General features: G+C 35.5%; 1 protein-coding gene across 1 annotated transcript in view; it reads right to left on the bottom strand.

Annotated features, from left to right (window-relative positions):
* Positions 1–20,469, bottom strand: part of LOC134806545 (nose resistant to fluoxetine protein 6-like) — a 41,505-nt gene extending 21,036 nt beyond the window's left edge. The window contains exon 1 of the mRNA XM_063779846.1: positions 20,136–20,469. Coding sequence (XP_063635916.1) covers positions 20,136–20,415 — 280 coding nt within the window. The 5' untranslated portion in view covers positions 20,416–20,469. The remainder of the gene's footprint in view (positions 1–20,135) is intronic.
* Between the last annotated feature and the right edge of the window lie 1,835 nt (positions 20,470–22,304).

The raw sequence follows: 22,304 nt of genomic DNA, 5'->3' as shown, positions 1-22,304 counted from the left end.
AAACACGAATGTACAAAACTACCCCATCTTTGTTGTAACTCCAAATTATACGAGTAAACTGTTAACACGATTATTTCTAGTGGCAAATTGTACCAAGTACAGATAAAAAAAATGCGTATATCTGGATATTATTGCCGTTACAGCCCATTTTTCAAATCTGCCCCATGTAAGTTCAAAGCTACCCACTATTGGGGCAGTATCGAACATTATTCCTTGAGTTGCAAAAATCTAATTTGTATTGTTATCTTTAGCTTTATATATGTGCAAATGCAGTAATTACATAGGTTAATAACGTAGGTTGTTGTGTAGAGGCTTAAAACTGCTTTCAATAGGTAATATTTTGAACTATGACAATTAATGTAAAAAGTGTACCAGGCTACCCCCCTCTCCCCTAAATGGCCATTGTTAGCTTGAAACCGTATGCATTACATTACTACATTCAGGGTCTTGATCCAAATAAGAGTGAAATAATGCACTTGACGATCAATTGCACGGTCAATAAGTTTTTGGCAAAAATTTCATTTTTAGTACAAGTGATTATCGCTGACTGTACTTTTCTTTTCACGGGCAATTGAGGCAATTAATACTCATCAGGGCAATTCTAACAACCCCAAACACAGTTTGCGTTGTTTTATCACGGAGTTCCCATGGCCACCTCCTGTCCCCATCATCAGCAGATCAGCTCCATGTCATCATAATAAATATTGCATTGTCATCCGATTAATTATGTACCTAAAATAATAAAATTTCAGCTCAAATGGAAATCGGAAAGTGGATCACATTTAGTTTCCAAGATTTGACCCACACTAACTTACATACATACATACTAACAGGGCAAGTTAAATAAAAGCTTGTAAAAAAACCGGGCAAGTGCGAGTCGGACTCGCGCACGAAGGGTTCCGAACCATAATGCAAAAAATGGCAAAAAAAACGGTCACCCATCCAAGTACTGACCCCGCCCGACGTTGCTTAACCTCGGTCAAAAATCACGTTTGTTGTATGGGAGCCACACTTAAATCTTTATTTTATTCTGTTTTTAGTATTTGTTGTTATAGCGGCAACAGAAATACATCATCTGTGAAAATTTCAACCGTCTAGTTTTCAACGGTTCGTGAGATATAGCCTGGTGACAGACGGACGGACGGACGGACGGACGGACGGACGGACGGACGGACGGACGGACGGACGGACGGACGGACAGCGGAGTCTTAGTAATAGGGTCCCGTTGTACCCTTTGGGTACGGAACCCTAAAAACTACTTACGGCTGTAGCTTGATTCCACAAAAATGTTTTTTTTTTAGACAGAATATAGCGATATGTGTGAAATCCAGTGCACGTCGCGTCGCTTCAGAAAGTCCCAAAGCGTCAATGACCTTTGAATTTGAATAACATTGGTATGTCAAATGTCATTCAAAAAGTGATAAGTAAAATGCCTGGCGCGTACGCTCTTCGGCTGCGTGTTTGGAATATACTGACAAGCTAAGGGGCTCCCCCAGCGTTAAAAATGGGGTTATTTAGACGGTGCGACAACTTGGCTGCGATTTTTGTTAATTGCGATATTTTTTTCGAAAGAGCCGTATGAATAACTTGTTTAATTCAACAAAAAATCTTGTTTCTGAATTATTAGAGAAGTACTAAAACTCCTATACTATTCTAGAGTTCCGTACCCGAAGGATTATAATCGTAATTAATATGACAATGTGGTGATGACCGTCTATAAGAGAAGACCGACTACAAGCTCTTTCGTTGCTTTTAACTCTTGCGTTTTACACGTTCACTTTCAGAAGGTCGGTAGAGTAGAAGGAGTGCTCTTACTTTTTGACTGTGTCTGAGCGACGTACGTATACAAATACGAGAGTTCTTGCCCTATGATGGTGTTCCCGTCAATACATTTTATTCTTATGCCGGTATTCCCCACATTGACCTTATAGTCTGTTCGAGGTACGGAAAACGGTGAAAAATATAGATAATACTCCTAAAAATACGTGTGATACCTCATTAGATTCGTAATGATGTCTAGAAAAATGTATTCGAAGCGTGTATTAGCACACAAAAAATTACCAAAATTATTAACAAAAAAAGGGAGAAAAAAGTAGATTTGTCTTATTTCCCAAATATCTCAAAAAGTATGAATATTTAAGGAACCAAATTTAATATTATAAAAGAGGAGGATATTTCCAATCAAACATTCCATACTTGCAGAACTGTATTTCCATTATTTATAGGTACTTCTTTTTCAACGCTGAACACAGCCCTCCGCGCCTCATTTTCGGGAAACGCGCGCGGCGTGAAAAAGCGATTACGTAAGATTAAATATAATTTTAAAGGTATTAAATATTCATTGAAAAATAAAAAAAAATATGGTGTAAGTATTTAAAATATGTCAACAAATGTAATACTTGTAGAAATTGATCTATAAGTTATTTTTTCATTAAGTTAGGCAATTGTTAATGAACAAAATTTTCTCGAAATTCCTTCTTCATTGAAAACGAAAAAAAATGTATAAATAACTATTGTAAAATTTTGTTGCTTTCTAGAGCCCTTCTCATATACATGCTTAATAAGATCACGCTATAAAAGTTCTGAAAAAAATAATAGTTTGGTTATAATATTGTTTCATATTTTTCAATTTTACCTTGATTTTTCGTTCTACGTCAATTTTCTATGTTATTCTAAAACTTATTTTAAGCAAACTATTAACTTTATTAAAACTTTTATAATGTGATCTTATTAAGCATGTATATGAGAAGGGCTCTAGAAAGCGACAAAATTTTACAATAGTTATTTATACATTTTATTTTCGTTTTCAATAAAGAAGGAATTTCGAGAAAATTTTGTTTATTAACAATTGCATAACTCATTGAAAAAATAACTTTAAGATAAATTTATACAAGTAGTACATTTGTTGACATGTTTTAAATACACCATATTTTTTTTAAAATTTTTTAATCAATATTTAATGTCTTTATCTACACACATATCATAAACTGTCTATGATGCCTTCAAAATCCGTAAATAATGGCGCACATTACGATAAACTGTTTTGTTACAGCAAATTTCTTATCTGTGAAAATGTGGTAATAGCTTCATTACTATATCAAAATCGATTTGGTAATGCTTTCAAATTTCGAACATCTCTGAAAAAAAAAAGCAATTTGATTTGACCCCTATTCTAATATCAGTCGAGATGACGTTTTATTCGAAATCAAATGACAATTGCATACAATATTGACAAATCTCGCATGTAAGTTGGTATCGGACGATATGGTAATCGACCCCGACTCTAGTTTGTCTCTGAATTAAAAAAAAACTACCGATGCGTGACGTGCGTGAAAAAAGTTTTCATTTGCCGCCATTTGACGTACAGTTTATCTTTTAATTAGTTTGTAAGTAAAAATTAATTAGTTTTGTTGTTTTTAAAGTAACTATAACAAAAGTTTCGTGTAAAATGTGCGATAAAGATATTTCGGAGACGCCATCTCATATCCGCGAGTTCCGCCAGAGAGCAAAGTAGGCTGTAATATGAGGTTAGTGAATATATCATAGAAAGTTTATAATATGTGTGTAGATAAAGCAGTGTATGTAACTGTACATAATTAGGCATTAAAACACTCGTGTGATACTATTATGAAACTCATTTCATTCGTTTCATAAACCCACACTTGTATTTTAATGCCTTTGATTATGTAGCAGTTACATAAACTACTATTAAAATCATATTTAATGTTACGTAATGGTTTTTTCACGCCGCGCGCGTTTCTCGAAAATGAGGCGCGGAGGGCTGTGTTCAGCATTGAATAAAAAGTATAAATAATGGAGATACAGTTCTGCAAGTAAAGAATGTTTGATTGGAAATATCCCCCTCTTTTATAATATTAATTTTGGTTTCTTAAATATTAATACTTTTTGAGATATTTGGGAAATAAGACCAATCTATTTTTTTCTCCCTTTTTTTGTTAATAACTTTTGTAATTTTTTGTATGCTAATACACACTTCGAATACATTTTTCTAGATATCATTACGAATCTAACGAGGTGTCACACGTATTTTTAGGAGTATTATCTATATTTTTCACCGTTTTCCGTACCTCGAACAGACTATTACTATTAGTAAGTTACTAAGTTTACGCTGTCCGTTTGTCTGTCCGTTAGTCGGCTCTGTCAGTTTCCTAAAATATGTATTTTCGAAGGAGCGGCCGAAGCGAAGCGAAGTTCTTACATTCGACTTGGATCACGCAGCTGGCTAGCGGCACGTCCCGGCATTTCGATGTTTTTAAGCTGAACTGTCAGAAGATAGTTTGATACTCAAGAACTTAAGTAAATTTGTTCTAATTTAAATGAAATTGGGTAAACGTGTACTTGAGGGCATTATATTGTAGTCATTAAATTATGAGCAGGCTCGATCAAGGGATTATTGAGGTAGAAGAGCCTAGAAGGCCAAAAAGCTGTTTGTGAGAGCTCTTGCTATTCTGGTCATTTTAATTGCAAAAAACATGGTCGAATTTAGTATCAAATGAAAGTGCTCGGTTTGCACTTTTATAATATCGATTTTAAATTTACCATTTTTAAATAATTAGCAAGATAAAAATAAAATAATATAAACATAATATAGGTATTTGACATTTGACAGGAAATATTACGGCTAAGCACAGATACAGTTTATTTGAATCTCTATGATTTCTATGATGACTTAAATCCAGGGGAGGGACAGTCGTATATAAAGCACTTTATTCGAAAAAATAGCGACATCTATATTACTTAACGCTAAACTTATTTTTTTAATATGGCTTCACTTTATTTCGTCAGAACGTCTTTTAAGACGATCCATGCCCAAACAAAACAATATCTGTTGAACAGAATATTTATGGCCATCGTTGCCATGGAGGCGCTTGTCACAAAAAAACAACTTTGTCAAATAAAACTCGAAATATTATAACACCCCATTTATTGTCTGTACTACGACATAATTCAGATAAATAAAAATACTTTCAGTTTTACAATGTAAAAAAAAAGTTTTCATACGCCATTACAGTTGCTGAGAACTTTATTACCAAAAAAATTAAAAAAATATTTGGCGGGTAGATTCACAACCTGCTGCGTGTAATTGTGTTTCGTGGTCAATTGTGTGTTATTCCAGCCGTGTATGATAGGTAATTTATTTACATCAACAGTCAAGTTAAATCTGTATTAATCTAGTGTTGTTTTCGTGTATTAGTAAATATCCTGAAGGCCTTTCTTCAAAGTCAAAGTTTTTTACGTTCGCAACATACTTAGACGCTATTTATGCCACTCCCCCCCCCCCCCCCTGATATTGACGTTGATATTCCTGGTTAAGAATTACAGATGGCATTTCAAAATGGATGCAAAAAAGTTCCACGAGAGGGCTCTCTTTGTCCTATATATTATACATACTACTCTTTGCTTAAATCTATCAGTCAAGGGCTCCACAGACCTTGCAATAAATGCAGGCGATTTTTGATCCATTCAATCCTTCGAGCAACACGGAAGGGAGGCGGCATTCGCACTATTTCCCCTCTGCCGAGGTACAAGATTAGCGCGTCAATCTAATCTAGCGCGGGTAATTAAACTAGTTGCACTTGGATTTTTCACTAGACCGAGTCCAGACGCGCGCGTGAACACTGCTGCACAAAAATGCCTGTTTGCTCGGTTTTTTGTTATAAAAAGAGGTCGGGGACATCAAATTTACAAAAAGAAAGTGTTACATTTCACATGTAATATTTTTTTTTACATATCATACGTTTAATTACATTCAAACACAATTATTATATTTTAGTCTCATGTAATTGTTGGATTTATCGATTTTGCTCGCTCGGTACAAATTGCGGATCGGTCGAGCGACAAATCCGACTTCTCATCTCTCAGAATACAATAACATACTTCAACGAAAATGTGTTAGTGTGCGTGTTGTGACACTTGTCACTCGTCCGTACACAAAAAGAGATCGAGGTTTGCAAGATTTGTCTTTGACGTGTGTCATTTTCTATGTATTTGTGTCGTCATTACAGATTGGATTTTGTATGTAAGTGTGTGAGAAGTGCGACTGTGTGCACCTTTCCCCCCGCGAAAAATGGCAGAAAGATTTGTACGGTGAGATATCGCTTGGGCCCCTCCCTTCCGATGTGTCGGAAGCCGGTATTGCTCGAAGATTCAATCCATTGCCGCCTATAGTGCGACATAATGAAATAGTAGAAATTAAATAAAATGGAACTCAAAAATGTCCATACTAAATACATAATGAAATAGTAGAAATTAAATAAAATGGAACTCAAAAATGTCCATACTAAATTGTTGCCATGTGTAAGCATTTTACATGCATTTTACGTCAAAAATGTGACAGTTACGTAGAAAGTGGTGCCCTCATTTATTTTCTACTATAGGTAGTTGGTCAAGCAGATCTTGTCAGTTAGTAGAAAAAGGCGGCAAATATGAAAACCGTAGGCGCGAAGGAAAATTTGTTTTTTTTTTTTTTTTTTTTTATTGGAAAAAGTTAAACATTTGACCACAATCTCACCTGATGGAAAAGTGAAGTGTTTGAAAATGTGATGTCTACCCCAAACTTTTCCATACACTTTTCGTCGGGTAGTTGCACAAATCTCTGTTTTGACATTTTGCTGGGACATCAGTCAGCCGCGACCACGACCAGTGAAACCTGTGTCGAAACGTCGGTAAATCAAGGTAATTGAATAAAATTCGCGTTAGACCCGTCTATAAATGTGAGTTAATATGTGTTCAAAACGCGAAAGTTTAAAATATTATATGTATTTTTTCATAAATATCGCAATTTTATGTTTTTTGACCAGACATGCAGAATACGATTGAAAGTAAGTTCTAAGGCGTGTATTACTTTAATTAAGTACGGATTATGCAAATAATGCCTTGTATTTTTGCTATCCTCGTACCTCTTCGATACGAAAAGTTTTATTGTTTAACTCGGGTGAAACGCACCAAGCATCATTTTCATCCCTTTGTTAACAATCTTCTATACTAAGAGCTCCAGTTTAGCCTATTGTGATGGAAGGGTAACTACGGAACCCTCCACCGAGCATGGTCCGACATGCTCTTGACCGGTTTTTTAATTATTTCATTAATAGTTGAATGGTTTAAGAACATTCCTTCCAAAACTAAATGGTCCATAATAAACTAATCGTTTTAAGTAGGTAATTCTATTTTATCAAGCATACAAGTACTTACGTGTATTAATTGCATCTTAATAATAGCAGAAAAACAATGCACGCTCGTATCTATTAAATAGTTCAATTATGATTTAATAATGAACCTTGCTTTGTTCTTGTTTCGAGTGAAATACACAAACCAATATCGAAGTCTTGTATACTTACAAATTTTTGTTATGTTGAATCAAATCAACTACATTACAAGCACGCATAGCGGAGTCAGTTATGAAGTTGACCCAAAATTTTTTTATTAAGCTATGAGCTTCATCAAATACGATCTTTGAGTAATTCTAAGCATTTCAAGCCTGGGAGGCAATAAGGGGAGGGGGGTACAAAGATGGCCGCCACCCGTCATCATTCAAAAAAATCTGTTCTGGTCCTGGTGGCTACTAGGGCAAGTTTGGTATCATTTTCGTATAAACCGGAGACGTAGAATTCATTGCTGATATTTGCTTTTTTCAGCTTCATAGTAATTTTACAAAAGATGAAAATGTAGGATGGAGATTTTTGCTTTGAGAGCTAATAACTTTTGTATAGTGGCCAAAAATATCATATAAAAAATACTATAATAAAGCGTAATTCATGCAGATTCTAAACATATACACGTTGAGTAATATCCTACTGCAAAAAGATGGTGAAAAAATTATTAAATGACCGCATCGCGGGTAGTTGGACTTTCGTTTATCTTGCGGAACGTCGTTTATCTTACAAAATGATCGAGTACGAGTATCTACGTAGGTATGCTTACTTTGCTAGATTTTATGATGACGAATAAAATACTTTCATCCAGACATACTTCATCATACAGACATAATTTTATGCACTTTAATTTTAATGCATTTGCAACGATTTGAGTGGGGCCTAGTGTTATTTGACCGGTGTTTTCTGTAAGGTGAAGGTAAGTACGTACTTCCCCAGTTGGGCTCTGCTCGGATAGATCTGGAATGACATCCGCTGTGCTGTGCCCTACCACACAAAGCGAGCTGACATTTACAGTGCCCATACCTCTCTTTTGAACGTAGTTTAAGGATACCGGGTGGTTCCAAAATTGGGTCCGAGAAATAACTATTATAAATGAAATTATTCTAATAAAATAGCGCTCTTATTTTTGCTGATAATATTAAAACACTATTTATGAGAGAAATTGTACTACTTAGGAAGAGGCAAAATATTTATTTTCACGATAATTGTCATGCTATAACTCACTTTAAGTAATTTTATAGGTACTTACTTGTTGTTTTTAATAAATAACTTCAACCTGCACATAACATTCATTTGGATTTGATTTGGTTTGATTTTGTTTGATATTTTACATTTAATATTTGCTTCAGGTTGGTGTGGTGAAAAATTCTGTGTTTCGGCAAATTTTGTTTAACCCTCGTTCTTTGAAACCCTTACAACGCTCAAGATTCCATTTTACGAACCACTCACTACGCTCGTGGTTCAATTTTGAAATCTTTCGCTTGATCGGGTATCAATATTAGCACGAGCGGTTAAACAACAACTTTGCCCCCTTGTAAAACAAATAACTATTATGCGGAGAGCTTATATTTAGAAATCATAACAGCTATGTATATCTGTCATACTAATATAGGTTATGCAAGTATGACTTGGTGACAAACCAACGAAGCCCCGCCTCGCGGGGCTTCTATTTTCTGCTCTGAGGGATAAAAGGTAATTAACGAACCTAACCTAACCCAACCTGAAATTGCGGTTGTACATGATCTTATTTGTTAAGCGAGCCGCCCTCCTCTTTAGACATGGGGATACCTGTGTGTATTTTTTTAACCTATACCAGAATTATGTCTGTGTACTGGAAACTGCAGACATTAAATATACAGAAAGCATTTTATTCGTCATCATAAAATTTAGCAAAGTAAGCATAGTTACCTACGTAGATACTCGTACTCGACCATTTTGTAAGATAAACGCCGCCTAGCGAGAGTCCAACTATCCGCGCTGCGGTCATTTAATAATTTTTTCACCATCTTTTTGCAGTAGGATATTACTAAACATGTATATGTTTAGAAGCTGCATGAATTGCGCTTTATTATAGTATTTTTTGTATGATACTTTTGGCCACTATACAAAAGTTATTAGCTCTCAAAGCAAAAACCTCCATCCCAAATTTTTATCTTTTTACGATTTTCTTGCAAAATTACTATGAAACTGAAAAAAAACAAATATTAGCAATGAATTCCACGTCTTCGGTTTATACGAAAATGATACCAAACTTGCCCTAGTAGCCACCAAGACCAGAACAGATTTTTTTGAATGATGACGGGTGGCGGCCATTTTTGTACTCCGCCCTCCTCGACTAGACGCACGCTTCTTATCGCCTCCGAGGCTAGAAATGCTTAGAATTACTCAGAGATCATATATTATGTGATGAAGCTCATAGCTTAATAAAAAAAATTTGGGTCATATATGGCAGCGATCCGTAACTGACTCCAGTAGCACGGCCGGATGAATACAAGAATGTAAATAAAATGAAGCTGGATTGTAATCTGTAATGTTAACGAATGTTTATACATATCCATGGTATAATAATATACTCCGCCTGGTACTCTATTCCGAGATTCGCGTATGACCTAACTGACACGGGCCTACGTCATCATGCTGTTTACAGGTTCTCAAACTTTAAAATGTGGTAGAATTTTAACCAACGGTGAAAATTATTTTAACGGCATTAATTTTAAGTTATTCATGTAGAAACATAGTAAAATAAAACAAATCTAATGTATTAAATTAAACTTTATTTATCTATACAAGACAAACGTTTAAAAAACTGATTCACAGTTACACATTAATTACCAAGCTTACGACGTGAAAAGTTAGGAAAACACTGCGACTGCTGACACTGAGCGAGAAGGAAATAACAATTAACACGCGTTCGACAAGGATGACGGTCAGGGCATGAAGTTATCTAGATCCGAATTGTCAAATGTGACAGCGCTATCCTGTGTTGCCAGTAATGTAAACAGAATTACCCGAACGTCTGAAATTTCTTTCGTGAATCGGAAGATATTGCTAACGAATGACGAAAAATGACGTGTTATTGTAAAATTTAAGATAAAATACATTATAAATGAAAATTATAAAATTATAAAGAAATATTTTAACTTATTAACCATAGCTATAATGTACCCATGTAACATGTTATGTTGAAATAAAGTGGCAATGTTATTGTGACGTAGGCCCGTGTCACTCTGGGAATAGAAGACCATGTTTTATTAGACCATGTACATATCCTTAAAATAAAGTATTTATATTTTTAGATGTTTTTTATACTAGAGTCGGATCAAGAATAGTCTGCAGCGGATTTGATAGCCCTAGCAGTGCAAGTGTCATTCATACGTCATAATTTCATAGAAGTTTGACGTTTAAAATAACACGTGCACTGCGTGGGCTATCAAATCAGCTGCAGACTTTTCATGGACTGACTTTACCTACTTGTTGTTTCTTGTGACTTTTTCAGTATTTACACATATTCTGGAAAGAAAACTTACTCAGTAGAAAAAAAAAGCTTGAAATTGTGCCTTGTGTGTGCCTTAACTATGTAGGTCTATCTCGAAAACGGCTGATTTCATGAGAAAAATTTTTGAAACATAACTTGTAGTATTTATGAAAACAACATCTAATATAAACTTTGAGATCCGCGAAAAAACAATTTTTATGATATTTGACCCCGAATAACTTCCGACGCGCTCACGATATAATTAAGGATGCGGAGGAGGCCGCGCCCGGGCCGAGGCGTCCGACATGCCATTTTCTATGACGGCTGGCGGCCTAGCCAACTAAAGGTGACAATCGCTTGCGCTTCGCCATCGAATCGCTTTGTGTCTCTCTATCACTCTTCCATATTAGTGCGACAGTGACAGTTGCATTTCGATCGTCATGGAGCGTAAGCGATTGGCATGTTGGCTACGCGGCTTGATCGGTGATCACGTTGTGCTTTCAATTGAAAGCGAAGCGCCGCGCCGGAAGCTCCAGCCCGGCCCGGCCCGGTCTAGCGTGAGTCATCCTATATGCGCCGATTTTTAAGAGAACCTTAAGAACACCACGATGTAGTTAGTGTACGAGTTTCCAGCTGGTAATCTTTAATACCCTTTTTGGGCTTATGATAACTGCAATGGGCAAAAATTATTTATTTACCTACTTATGATAATTAACATTCTGTTTTGATGACATTCAAATACCACATTACACATATAATAGGGCCCCACCTTCCGTGATAGAATACCTACTCATAAATGGGGTTATAAATAACCCCATTGGAAACTCCAAGTCCAAGATTAACATTAAATAAATATGTATGTACCGTAAAATGGGGTGAGTAGGTGCAAAACCGACATTCAAACCTCGATAACATTTTATTTTTACATATGCAAACTGAATGGTACCTATGTACATATATAATAAGTGTTCCGGACGTTTGATTTTAGTTTTTATTTTATTTTGGGCAGTTCCATTTCATAACTTTGACGATAAACGTCCCTCGTAATTGGGGTGAGATGGGTTTTCATACAAAGGTGATTTTGGAAGATTGTTGGATCGATTTTTTTTATTATGAGTATTACTACAGCTCCATTTTAAATTGGAATACATTATTTTTGTAGCAGTAGCCTTAAAATCCCATCTCACCCCCCTTTCATCCCTTCTCTCCCCATTCATAACCCTACTCTCCCCGCGAACCCTACTCACCCCATTTTACGGTATAGGTATAATATTATTATTGTGTCTAGCAAAGATCACCGGTATGCAGGTGATGGGTAGTTGACCTTTACTCATTGTCTAAAAATAAAGAATATTGTTTAAAATATGGTTTTATTTAAATCAGTAGCTAAGTAGATTGTGTTGTAAAGATATAGCACTTCTTCGTAAGATAATGGTAAAAGATTTATTTCATCATATTTTTGAAACAAATCATCTATTTTGAATGAAGCACACATACAGTTTTTATTAAAGTTCGTTCTATCTATACTTACTGAAAAAGTCGCAAGAAACAACAAATAGGTAGTATAAAAAACATCTAACAATGTAACTTTATTTTAAGGATATAAACATTCGTTAACATTACAGATTACAATCCAGCTTCATTTTATTTACATTCTTGTATTCATCCGGCCGTGCGTGCTTGTAATACATAGTTTATTTGATTCAACATAACAAAAATTGGTATGCCATGAGTTTTTAATCGCATGAAGGGAATTCCTAAGGATATTATTAGAACATGGACCACTATACATATAGACATTCCTTAAATAAAACAGAGAATACTTATTAATCGTCGCATCGGTTTTTGCAAAAGATTTAGGCTTTATTTCATAGCAAAAACTTAAAATGTACCTTTATATAACCCTTCGTCCGCTTTTTATAGGAGTTATTTAGCCATTTATTTAAATGATCTGATAAATAAAATGGCAAATACCTCACTATTTCTTATGCCTCCCAAAATAAAAGTGATCATAAATAGGAATCCTGTAATTAGTGCAATATCTTGGATATTTCTAAGCTTGTGTTGCAGACTGTATTTCCTTTTGACGATTCAAGCGTGCTTAAATAAATTCAACCTACTTATATGTATATAAATTATAGTGCAAAAATTATTCAAGCTTCAATGGAAATTCGATATCTATATGGTATACTTCATCCGTCTCATACGTGTTTACAATTATTTAGCTCAATCTATGTAACACCGGGAAAGTGATTTAAAAACTTATCAATGGAAATTGCTAAGCTAAATAAACTAGTGCCTTCGCAAATTCTCGGGATTAGTTACCAAGCGGACCCCAAGCTGCCATGAGCCGTGGCAAAATGCCGGTATAACGCGAGGAAGATGTCGATGAGTGGAAATTTCTAAGCGAGCCAGGTATCCAAAATGAACTGAACACAACTTTATTGTAAAAATAATAAGAGTTTGTTCAGGTAATTATGAACACCTCACGGGTTTAGCTACTTCTGCTGGTGAAAACTGTAGGTACCTAAAATATACAACGGCGAGGTGGATGGAAGGCTAAGTGAATCAAATGTTGTAAAATTGTGTTTTTGTAGAGAAAGCTAGCGTTAGTCACAAATGTGGTAACTAATTTACTAATGTCACGGTACAGGTGTTAAACTAAATTTAAATTAATCCTACCTTTATTGAAGTAGGAACTAGATAAACAACTAAACTCAAAAACAAGAAAACTGGACAAGTGCGGGTCGGGCCATGGCTAATAGAGGCTGCCGTATCTTATTATAGGTAGGACAAAAAGAGTTCATCAAAACAGCGTAAGAACACTACTTACCTATACCACGAATCGTTCTTACGCTGGTAGAAATCGGTCAGAATAAGTAGAAAATTTCTAAACAATTTGTGATTTTATTCATGCGGTAAAAAAATACCCAGATTAAAAATATTAATTACCTTTACAATTATATATTCTTTACATATGAGGATATTATGAAGTATTAAATCGGCAACTTTGTTGCATTAGCCGCATGCGTGACTGACAAAGACCAGACCGCGAACATCGAATCCTATTAAGTGTATCTAACTTTAAAATAATACTTTACCTACTTTAAATTTTAGTACCTATTTCTTTTCATAACCAACTCCGAAAAGGATAAGGTTTTCAATTCAAAGTTTGACGATCTAATTGTGAAATTCTGATTGTGTAATTTGACATCTGTATAATTTATTCAATATGTATTTTAAATTAAAGAATAATAATAATGACATTATACAATTGCTCTGATAATTAGCTTAAGATATTATTAAATATATATTAAAACGGGTCACTCACGTATTTTAAAACGAAAAACGCCGCGAAAAGCGTCATTTTAATAGTTAACTATAATACACGAATAGCTATTTCATATGTCTGTCCCACGGAAGTTTTGTTATTAATATTAATATAATTTACTTGTAAAAGACTTTTCAAAAGTGCTTGTTGCCTATTTGAATAAAGCATAATTTGTTTTTTTTTTTTAAGATTTGTGACGGCTAGACCGATTTTTTTGAATTTAGATTTAAAAGGTCTTCCCACTTGGTCAACAGCAGTTGATTCAATTGTCACCACGTCAGGATCTGTTGATTAGATCCTGGAGAAATCGAGGGAACTCTTCAAATATTATAGGCAACTTGTAGCGGTTTGGGTATTTTTAGGGTTCCGTACCACAACTATGAAATTTGGCAGGTAATATCGTCACAAGTACATCAGGTAAACGTACTAGTCCTCGAGATGCTAATGCCCCATAGATGACACCTTGCTGTCACCTCTATTGACAATGACTAAAGTTTCAAGATGACATGTACTGGGACAGCATCGAGCACCAGTACGTTTACCTTACCAACAGGGAAATATCTAATGGTATAATTCGTAAAAAATTATGAATAATAAATAAGTTGAATTTGCGGAACCCTCGGTCGGCGAGTCCGACTAGCACTTGTCTGGTTTTTTACATTAACTCATGTATTTGCTCTCGGAAAGCACCATATGATGAAGCAAACTACTAATGAAGACCACAAATTAATGAAGGAAACGCCGTTATAAACATTGTATTCTTATCGTGTTTTGGCTCATTGTAATTGCCTTGAGATGCGGTACGAGTTTATATGATTTGAGAGACATGTTAAACTGTTTTGTGAAGTCATTTTTTACTCGTTTTGTCCTTTTTTTAACTCGGTATCACCTGAGATGATCCAGTTAGAAGGTCCGAACCATACTGTTCTACCTTAGGGATGGCCAGGGGGCGCCATAAGCCTCTAAGTCTAATAATAATATATCCCATAGGCCATAAGATCTAAGTTCAGTAAGAAGTGCATAATTGCATATATGTACTTGGAAAAATTCGACCTATGCCGCTGTGGCCCGGTGGCCGAATGGCACAGGCACCTGCCGCGATAGCAGAGGACGCTGGTTCGATTCCAGCCTGGGGCACTGGAGCAGTGTTGGGCATTCAAGAATAAAATCATTATTTGAATAAGAATTTGTAGGAATAAAATCATCTCGATTTTATTCCCGTCAAAAATATTCAAATAATTTTGGCCGGGAATAATTCGTATGAGAAAAAATTGAATGAGAATAACATATTCTTAATCAAATAAATATAATCATGATTTTTATTCGAAATAATATTCCACGAATAAAAATGAGGTCTGGGTACCGTATCGGTACTAATTACGTATAGTTAGGTAGATGTAATAGTAGTTAGTCTCTTGTCTAATTTATACCCATTTTATGGAATAAAATCTTACAAATCGACTGTCGCATAGTTTCAGTAACCGTATTATTTTTAATTTACTAACCAAATCATTAGGTAAATTTAGCTGTTCTGGGGGCCTAGCCAACATGCCAATCGCTTGCGCTCCAATAACGAAGCGCTTTCTGTCTCTATCACTCTTACATATAGTGCGATAGAGAGACAGAGATAGCGTTTCGTTGTCGTAGCGCAAACGTTTGGCATGTTGGCTACGCTCCCTAGGTGCCTAGCCAAGATGCCAATTTTTGTTCTTATTTTATCAAATCATTATGTAAATTTATCTGCTCTGGGGGCCTAGCCAACATGCCAATCGCTTGCGCTCCAACAACGAAGCGCTTTCTATCTCTATCACTCTTACATATTAGTGCGATACAGAGACAGAGATAGCGTTTCGTTGTCGTAGCGCAAACGATTGGCATGTTGGCTACGCACCCAAGGTGCCTAGCCAAGATGACAATTCTTGTTTTTAATTGAATAACAAAATCTTTGGGTACAATTTAGCAGTTCTGGGGGCCTAGCCAACATGCGAATCGCTTGCGCTCCAACAACGTAGCACTTTCTGTCTCTATCACTCTTACATATTAGTCCGATAGAGAGACAGAGATAGCGTTTCGTTGACGTAGCGCAAACGTTTGGCATGTTGGCTACGCTCCCAAGGTGCCTAGCCAAGGTGGCAATTTGTGTTTTTATTTTAATAACCAAATCATTAGGTAAATTTAGCTGTTCTGGGGGCCTAGCCAACATGCCAATCGCTTGCGCTCCAACAACGAAGCGCTTTCTGTCTCTATCACTCTTACATATTAGTGCGATACAGAGGCAGAGATAGCGTTTAGTTGTCGTAGCGCAAACGATTGGCATGTTGGCTAGGCCCCCAGAACTGCTAAATTGTACCCAAAGATTTTGTTATTAAATTAAAAACAAAAATTTTCATCTTGGCTAGGCACCTTGGGTGCGTAGCCAACATGCCAATCGTTTGCGCTACTACAACGAAACGGTATCTGTCTCTCTATCGCACTAATATGTAAGAGTGATAGAGGCAGAAAGCGCTTCGTTGTTGGAGCGCAAGCGATTGGCATGTTGGCTAGGCCCCCAGAATTGCTAAATTGTACCCAAAGATTTGGTTATTAAATTAAAAACAAAAATTGTCATCTTGGCTAGGCACCTTGGGTGCGTAGCCAACATGCCAATCGTTTGCGCTACTACAACGACATGGTATCTGTCTCTCTATCGCACCAATGTGTAAGAGTGATAGAGGCAGAAAGCGCTTCGTTGTTGGAGCGCAAGCGATTGGCATGTAGGCTAGGCCCCCAGAACTGCTAAATTGTACCCAAAGATTTGGTTATTCAATTAAAAACAAAAATTGACATCTTGGCTAGGCACCTTGGGTGCGTAGCCAACATGGCAATCGTTTGTGCTACGACAACGAAACGCTGTCTGTCTCTCTATCGCACTAATTTGTAAGAGTGATAGAAAGAGACTATACGCAACTCTACGGAGCGTTAACGTTTGGCATATTGGCTAAGCACCCTGATCGGATGATAGAACTAGATAGTGTATAGCGGAACTCTTCAATGTGTACTGTACCTAAACTAAAGTAACAAATATCAATTCAATCCGACTTTTAAATAGAAGGGTGAAAATCAACTTACAAAATATAATCGATTGTACTACAAAAATTAACTTAATTCTAAATAACATTTTAATTGAATAAAACCTTATTTAGAATGGTCCCACTTCTAGAATAATTATTCTGTTTTTTATTCCGCATTTAAAATAAAAGTCACAGGATTTATTCACCTTAATTTTATTCTAAAATAACTAGTGCAAGAATTATTTTAATTCAAATCGATTTGAATAAGAATAACATTTCTGTTTTTATTCTTATTCTTATTCAAGTTAATTTTTGCCCAACTCTGCACTGGAGGCCTTGGTCACTTTTTCTTAGTACCTATATGACATTTATTTAATTTTTTTGGTAATAAATATTATTATTATTTATAGAGACGTAACGGAAATGGTACGAGTAAATGGTTTGCGTTTAAGGTAAAAGGCTGTTTGTGTCTTTGTACGTTTGTTCACAAGAATAAATGCTCCAACTCCAAATGATCTCCAACGGATCAATCGACTTAGTTTCAGATCACTGTAAAGGATTTGTATACACATACCTATACAAAACACCAGCGATAGTTTCAGGATAGGTTTTCACTCGCTAGGAGGTACTGTTACAAGTTTGTGGGTGATTTAAGTTATTTCTTTAACAGAATATTTATATCAATTTACATTTGTATTAGGATGCGTCATTGTTTTTTTCGATAGCCTATCTTTTGTCGAAATTAGATGCGATCATACGGCAATGCGCGGCGTCTCGCGACCACTCGCGACATGTTGCATCAATATATCCTGGTCAGTTATCACAAGGTCAGTAAAGATACGATATTGTTATTATTACCAACACGCATTCTGCATAGCTATTGTTATGGGCATTATTTACGTATGCATTAATTTTGCAATTAGGTAACACAATGTCATTCAACCTATTGCATACATTTACAACTCATCAGCATATTAACACGGGTTATAATCCATGCATATTATTTAATAATATACTATTAAAACTGAGTGGTGTATGATGGAACCGTAAGTATCCAAAACTAATTTACCTCTACGTTTCGGTGGTGTATGTGTATGTGGTCAGTAGAGCGAGGCTAAAAGGCCACCAATACTTTGAAATCACTTTTGTTAGGAATATTTCAGAGATTACGAAGGGGATATGATACTCTTGCCGCATCGGGTAATGACGACGCGATTCTGGAAATGAATTACAGATTCACTAGATATGAAATAGTAAAGATATGTGACGTTCAACGAAAAAAGGTACCTTATGGCGGCTCGCGCTTACGCTATTATTAACGCCGCTCCAATATTCAGCCGAGGCAATGGTACCTTTTGCCGTGGAACGTCACATATCTTTACTATTTCATATGTAGTGAATCTCTAAGTCATTTCCCGAATCGCGCCATGAGCTCTTGAGCGCTAGCAGGTGGGTGAAACCTGTCGACGATTCTAAAATGTGATATGGTTGTATTTTATTCACCATACCATAAACCAATAAATAATAAGTATTTATTTACCAAACTACTACTAAAATTACTAAAATTCCCACACAGCTAAAGTCACTTTCGTACGAGGAAAGACTAGTCAAGCTGGGCTTGACAACACTGCAAAAAAGGCGTGAACGTGGTGACTTGATCGAGACATTTAAAATCATTCATGGATATTACGACTGTCCAGAACTAAGCGACCTGTTCACTCGAAACCCAAACACGCGCACAAGAGGACACTACCTTAAACTAGTAACCACAAAGCATAAAACAAATATCGCGAAAAACTTCATTGCAAACCGGATAGTAAATGCTTGGAACAAATTACCCTCTGAAGTTGTGAACTCTACAAGCGTGAATCAATTTAAAAATAGACTGGATAAACTATCTAAACAGTGAAATCATGCTAAGTGAACTGTGATTTAGACGCACCAGCATCAGCTGCCTGTCTAAAACGAAATAATAATAAATAATAATAAATTATTGGTCTGGTTCTTTTTGCCCAAGCACCGATCCTGTATGTATCCCTTGCACAGTCGGGGTTCATATAACCAACCTTCACCCAGCTTTCTTTACTCGTATTCTGAATATCTGGTGTACAGTTAAGAACTGATTAAATTTAATACAGGTAAAACAGGAGCATACTACCGTTGTCGTAAGACTCTTTTTTGACCAAAACGTACGCTGTCATTACTTAACTAGTTTTAAGTAGTAGGTAATTAAATAGCCCATGATCTAACGACATTTAAAATTTTATACCTAAAGGCTGGGCACAAACGTAGATCAAAAATACCGTAGGTATATTACACCTATTAAAACTTTGTTCTGTGGAATTTTGTGTTATGTTAAAATAATTTAGGTACCTAATACCTATTCTTTATATAGATCAAAAACTTATATAAAATAAGAAATCGACTACCTCATAATATGAAAGTATTTAGAAAATATGTCAGAAAAATGATACGTTTCTATTTCGTGAAGAAGTGGATTGATGTTGTTATTCGAAAGATTAATAATTTCGAAGTTAGGGTAGTTTTAAACTTAAAGATGACACTTTGTTTGATCAATGAATGGAATACCCAACACGATGAGAAAATGTAAGTACATATAGATAGCAACATTGTCATTGATAATGTATCAACAATGCGTATTCTATGAATGCATAAATTACTTAGGTACTCTTATAATTTTTCATGCAATTTTGTGTTGGACACCTTGGCCTATTTCACTTAAGCGTGAAATTACCTATTAGATGCATTGTTTAAGATTATTCTCTCACAATCAGTATTTTTAATCACTACTAACTTCACTTATACTCTGTATCTTTAGGTATTTAAATAAAAGTAAACAATTAATTTGTACATTTTCGGGTACCTAGTTATAACATTTATTGGTTAACCAACCAAATACAAAACCGCCTGGATCTGTCACTGAACGACCTGACTTTAACCTACATTATTTGTAAGTGTAATGTTTTCATCTACCATCAACCCTCAACTGGCTTAAGGAGCCATTTGAGGGTAGATTTTGTTTACTTTTATTTAAATACATAAAGATACAGATCTACTTATAGTAAATAGAAAAATCGACGTACTTTTCAAAGCCCATAATTCCAGGCGCTCCAAGCCCTCCAGGTACAACTGGCTGTCCCTGCGGCACAGCTCGCTGGTCCCGTTGGTGGGCACCACGACCCTCGGGAACCGATCCCACAGCTCCAGCACCCCCACACTCTCAACTTGCCGCCTGACATTGAAAAACGTCCTGTTTAGAATACTGTCGTTAAATTCTGGTAGGGTAAGTTCTATGCAGTCGCGCGCGCAAGTTAAAGTTACAATTAAGGTTAGTGCGACAAGCACGCTCCCGCGAGCGGCCATGGCGATGTCGGTATAAACAGTGATCGCAGCAGCGGTGCGCGCGAGTTTAACTAATGAACTATTTATTTTGACGCGACAATGACATCTGCAGCCCTTATTCACTAACGACGCAACCGACACCAGTATACTAGTATTGTTTGTCATTTTTAGAAGATGGTTTATGTTTGTTGTGTAATTAAATATAGTTAGGTCGCATGTCACGGCTGGGGTGGTATGGAAATGACTATTATAATTTTGGTGACAGAATATTGTTTTTAATCGACTTCAAAAAAGGAGGAGGTTATTAAGTTTCAGTTAAGACCGGCTCGGACTATTTATTCGTATCTATTTCATCTATTTTTACAGGGTAAGCAATTTGAATGGGCACAATGGGCTTATATGTTGCGTTTCCCTTTTTAGGTTTCCCGAAAATAAACACTTATCTTTAAAACCTAATTCATGCTAATATTTTTTCCCGTGATTAATTTCATTTCATTTATTCTAAACAAAAATATATCTCATAATGACACTGCATCACTTTGTAATATTCAAATCGGTGCAAAGTTATAACATGTCTCACAGTAACCCAGTAACAGTAACTTTTTTTTTTTTTGCTGGCATAATAACTATAAAGTAAAAATCATGGTGTTAATGTTACTATGGCTCGCTACTTAGGGCATACCTACTGATAATTCCTGGAACTGGCCACTTAGAAAACGAAAATAAAAAAAAACAATTATAGGGTTTGAAAAAGGAATTCTCTGTCAGTATATTACTTTTTAATTTGTGAGACTGTCATTTGTTTTTTCATCGTGACATTGGGTTGAAATTCGTGTGTCGTTGTTGCAATGAATTTAAGTCGTGAAAATTTTCGAAGCATGTTATGTACGATTTTCGTTGTGGTTTAACTCAGCAAAAAAGTTGTCAAAGACTTCAATTAGCATTTGGCGACGTTATATTTTTGTTTAGAATAAATGAAATGAATATATATTATGTGTATGTGTTATATGAACACAAAAAATAGTATGAAATATTTAAGTTACCGGTTTAGTAATAACACTCGTGTGACACCTAAAAATCGCACTTTGAAAATGTACCCGTTAATATCATCAACATTAAAAGCAAAAGGGAGTACGTTCGCAGCGCTAGAGGTGTTCAAAAATAATGATTTTTATAAATTCTAAAATTTATCCTTATATCAAATCAAGTTACTTACCTACATTATTTTCATTAATCCTAATGCCTGAATATTTAGCGATCAAAATACGTACCTACCTACCTAGCTATATAGGAACTAACTATATTTCTCACAGTAATTTTTCCACTTTTAAATTTATTCTAAGTTTATATAGGAAGCCTTCTTCAGTTTTAGGATGTTGAGATTTGATAAGCATACAAATAATAATAATAGCTAGACTTCTTACTTTTTTTTAAATTGACGCTCTCATAAATCTTATCTTAATTATTATACTATCTTAATCTTTCACGGCAGTAAAGTATAATGGGTCAAATAATTTATTTTCCTTATTTGCTGTTAATAAAGTAATTACTGCGTTTTCTTTAACGATGGACAAAGGCCATTTTGTCAACTGTCTAGTCAAGTTGACAGCCACCAGTAATTAACCTTTGGTATAACGATTACTGGTTTTGGAAGGTACAAGAGATTTAATACATTTTCATTATGATGCTATGCTATCTTGATTCCTTTAAAACCCCTAATTGAAATTTATTTAGTTAATTTAGTTTAAGTTAAAGCTTTGTATCTGCATCTGATCTAAGCAAACATTTTCATTACCTATTTGTTATATTTATAAGGCATGACGTAACTTACTTAGCATATAATTTTTCCCTGTTTAAATAAGTACCTACAATCTACATCAAATAATTAACTGTTCCCTTTTCTGTGCCAA

The sequence above is a fragment of the Cydia splendana genome, chromosome 3 (assembly GCF_910591565.1).
Source record: "Cydia splendana chromosome 3, ilCydSple1.2, whole genome shotgun sequence".
NCBI lineage: Eukaryota > Metazoa > Arthropoda > Insecta > Lepidoptera > Tortricidae > Cydia > Cydia splendana.
This window is presented reverse-complemented; position numbering and strand designations above follow the sequence as displayed.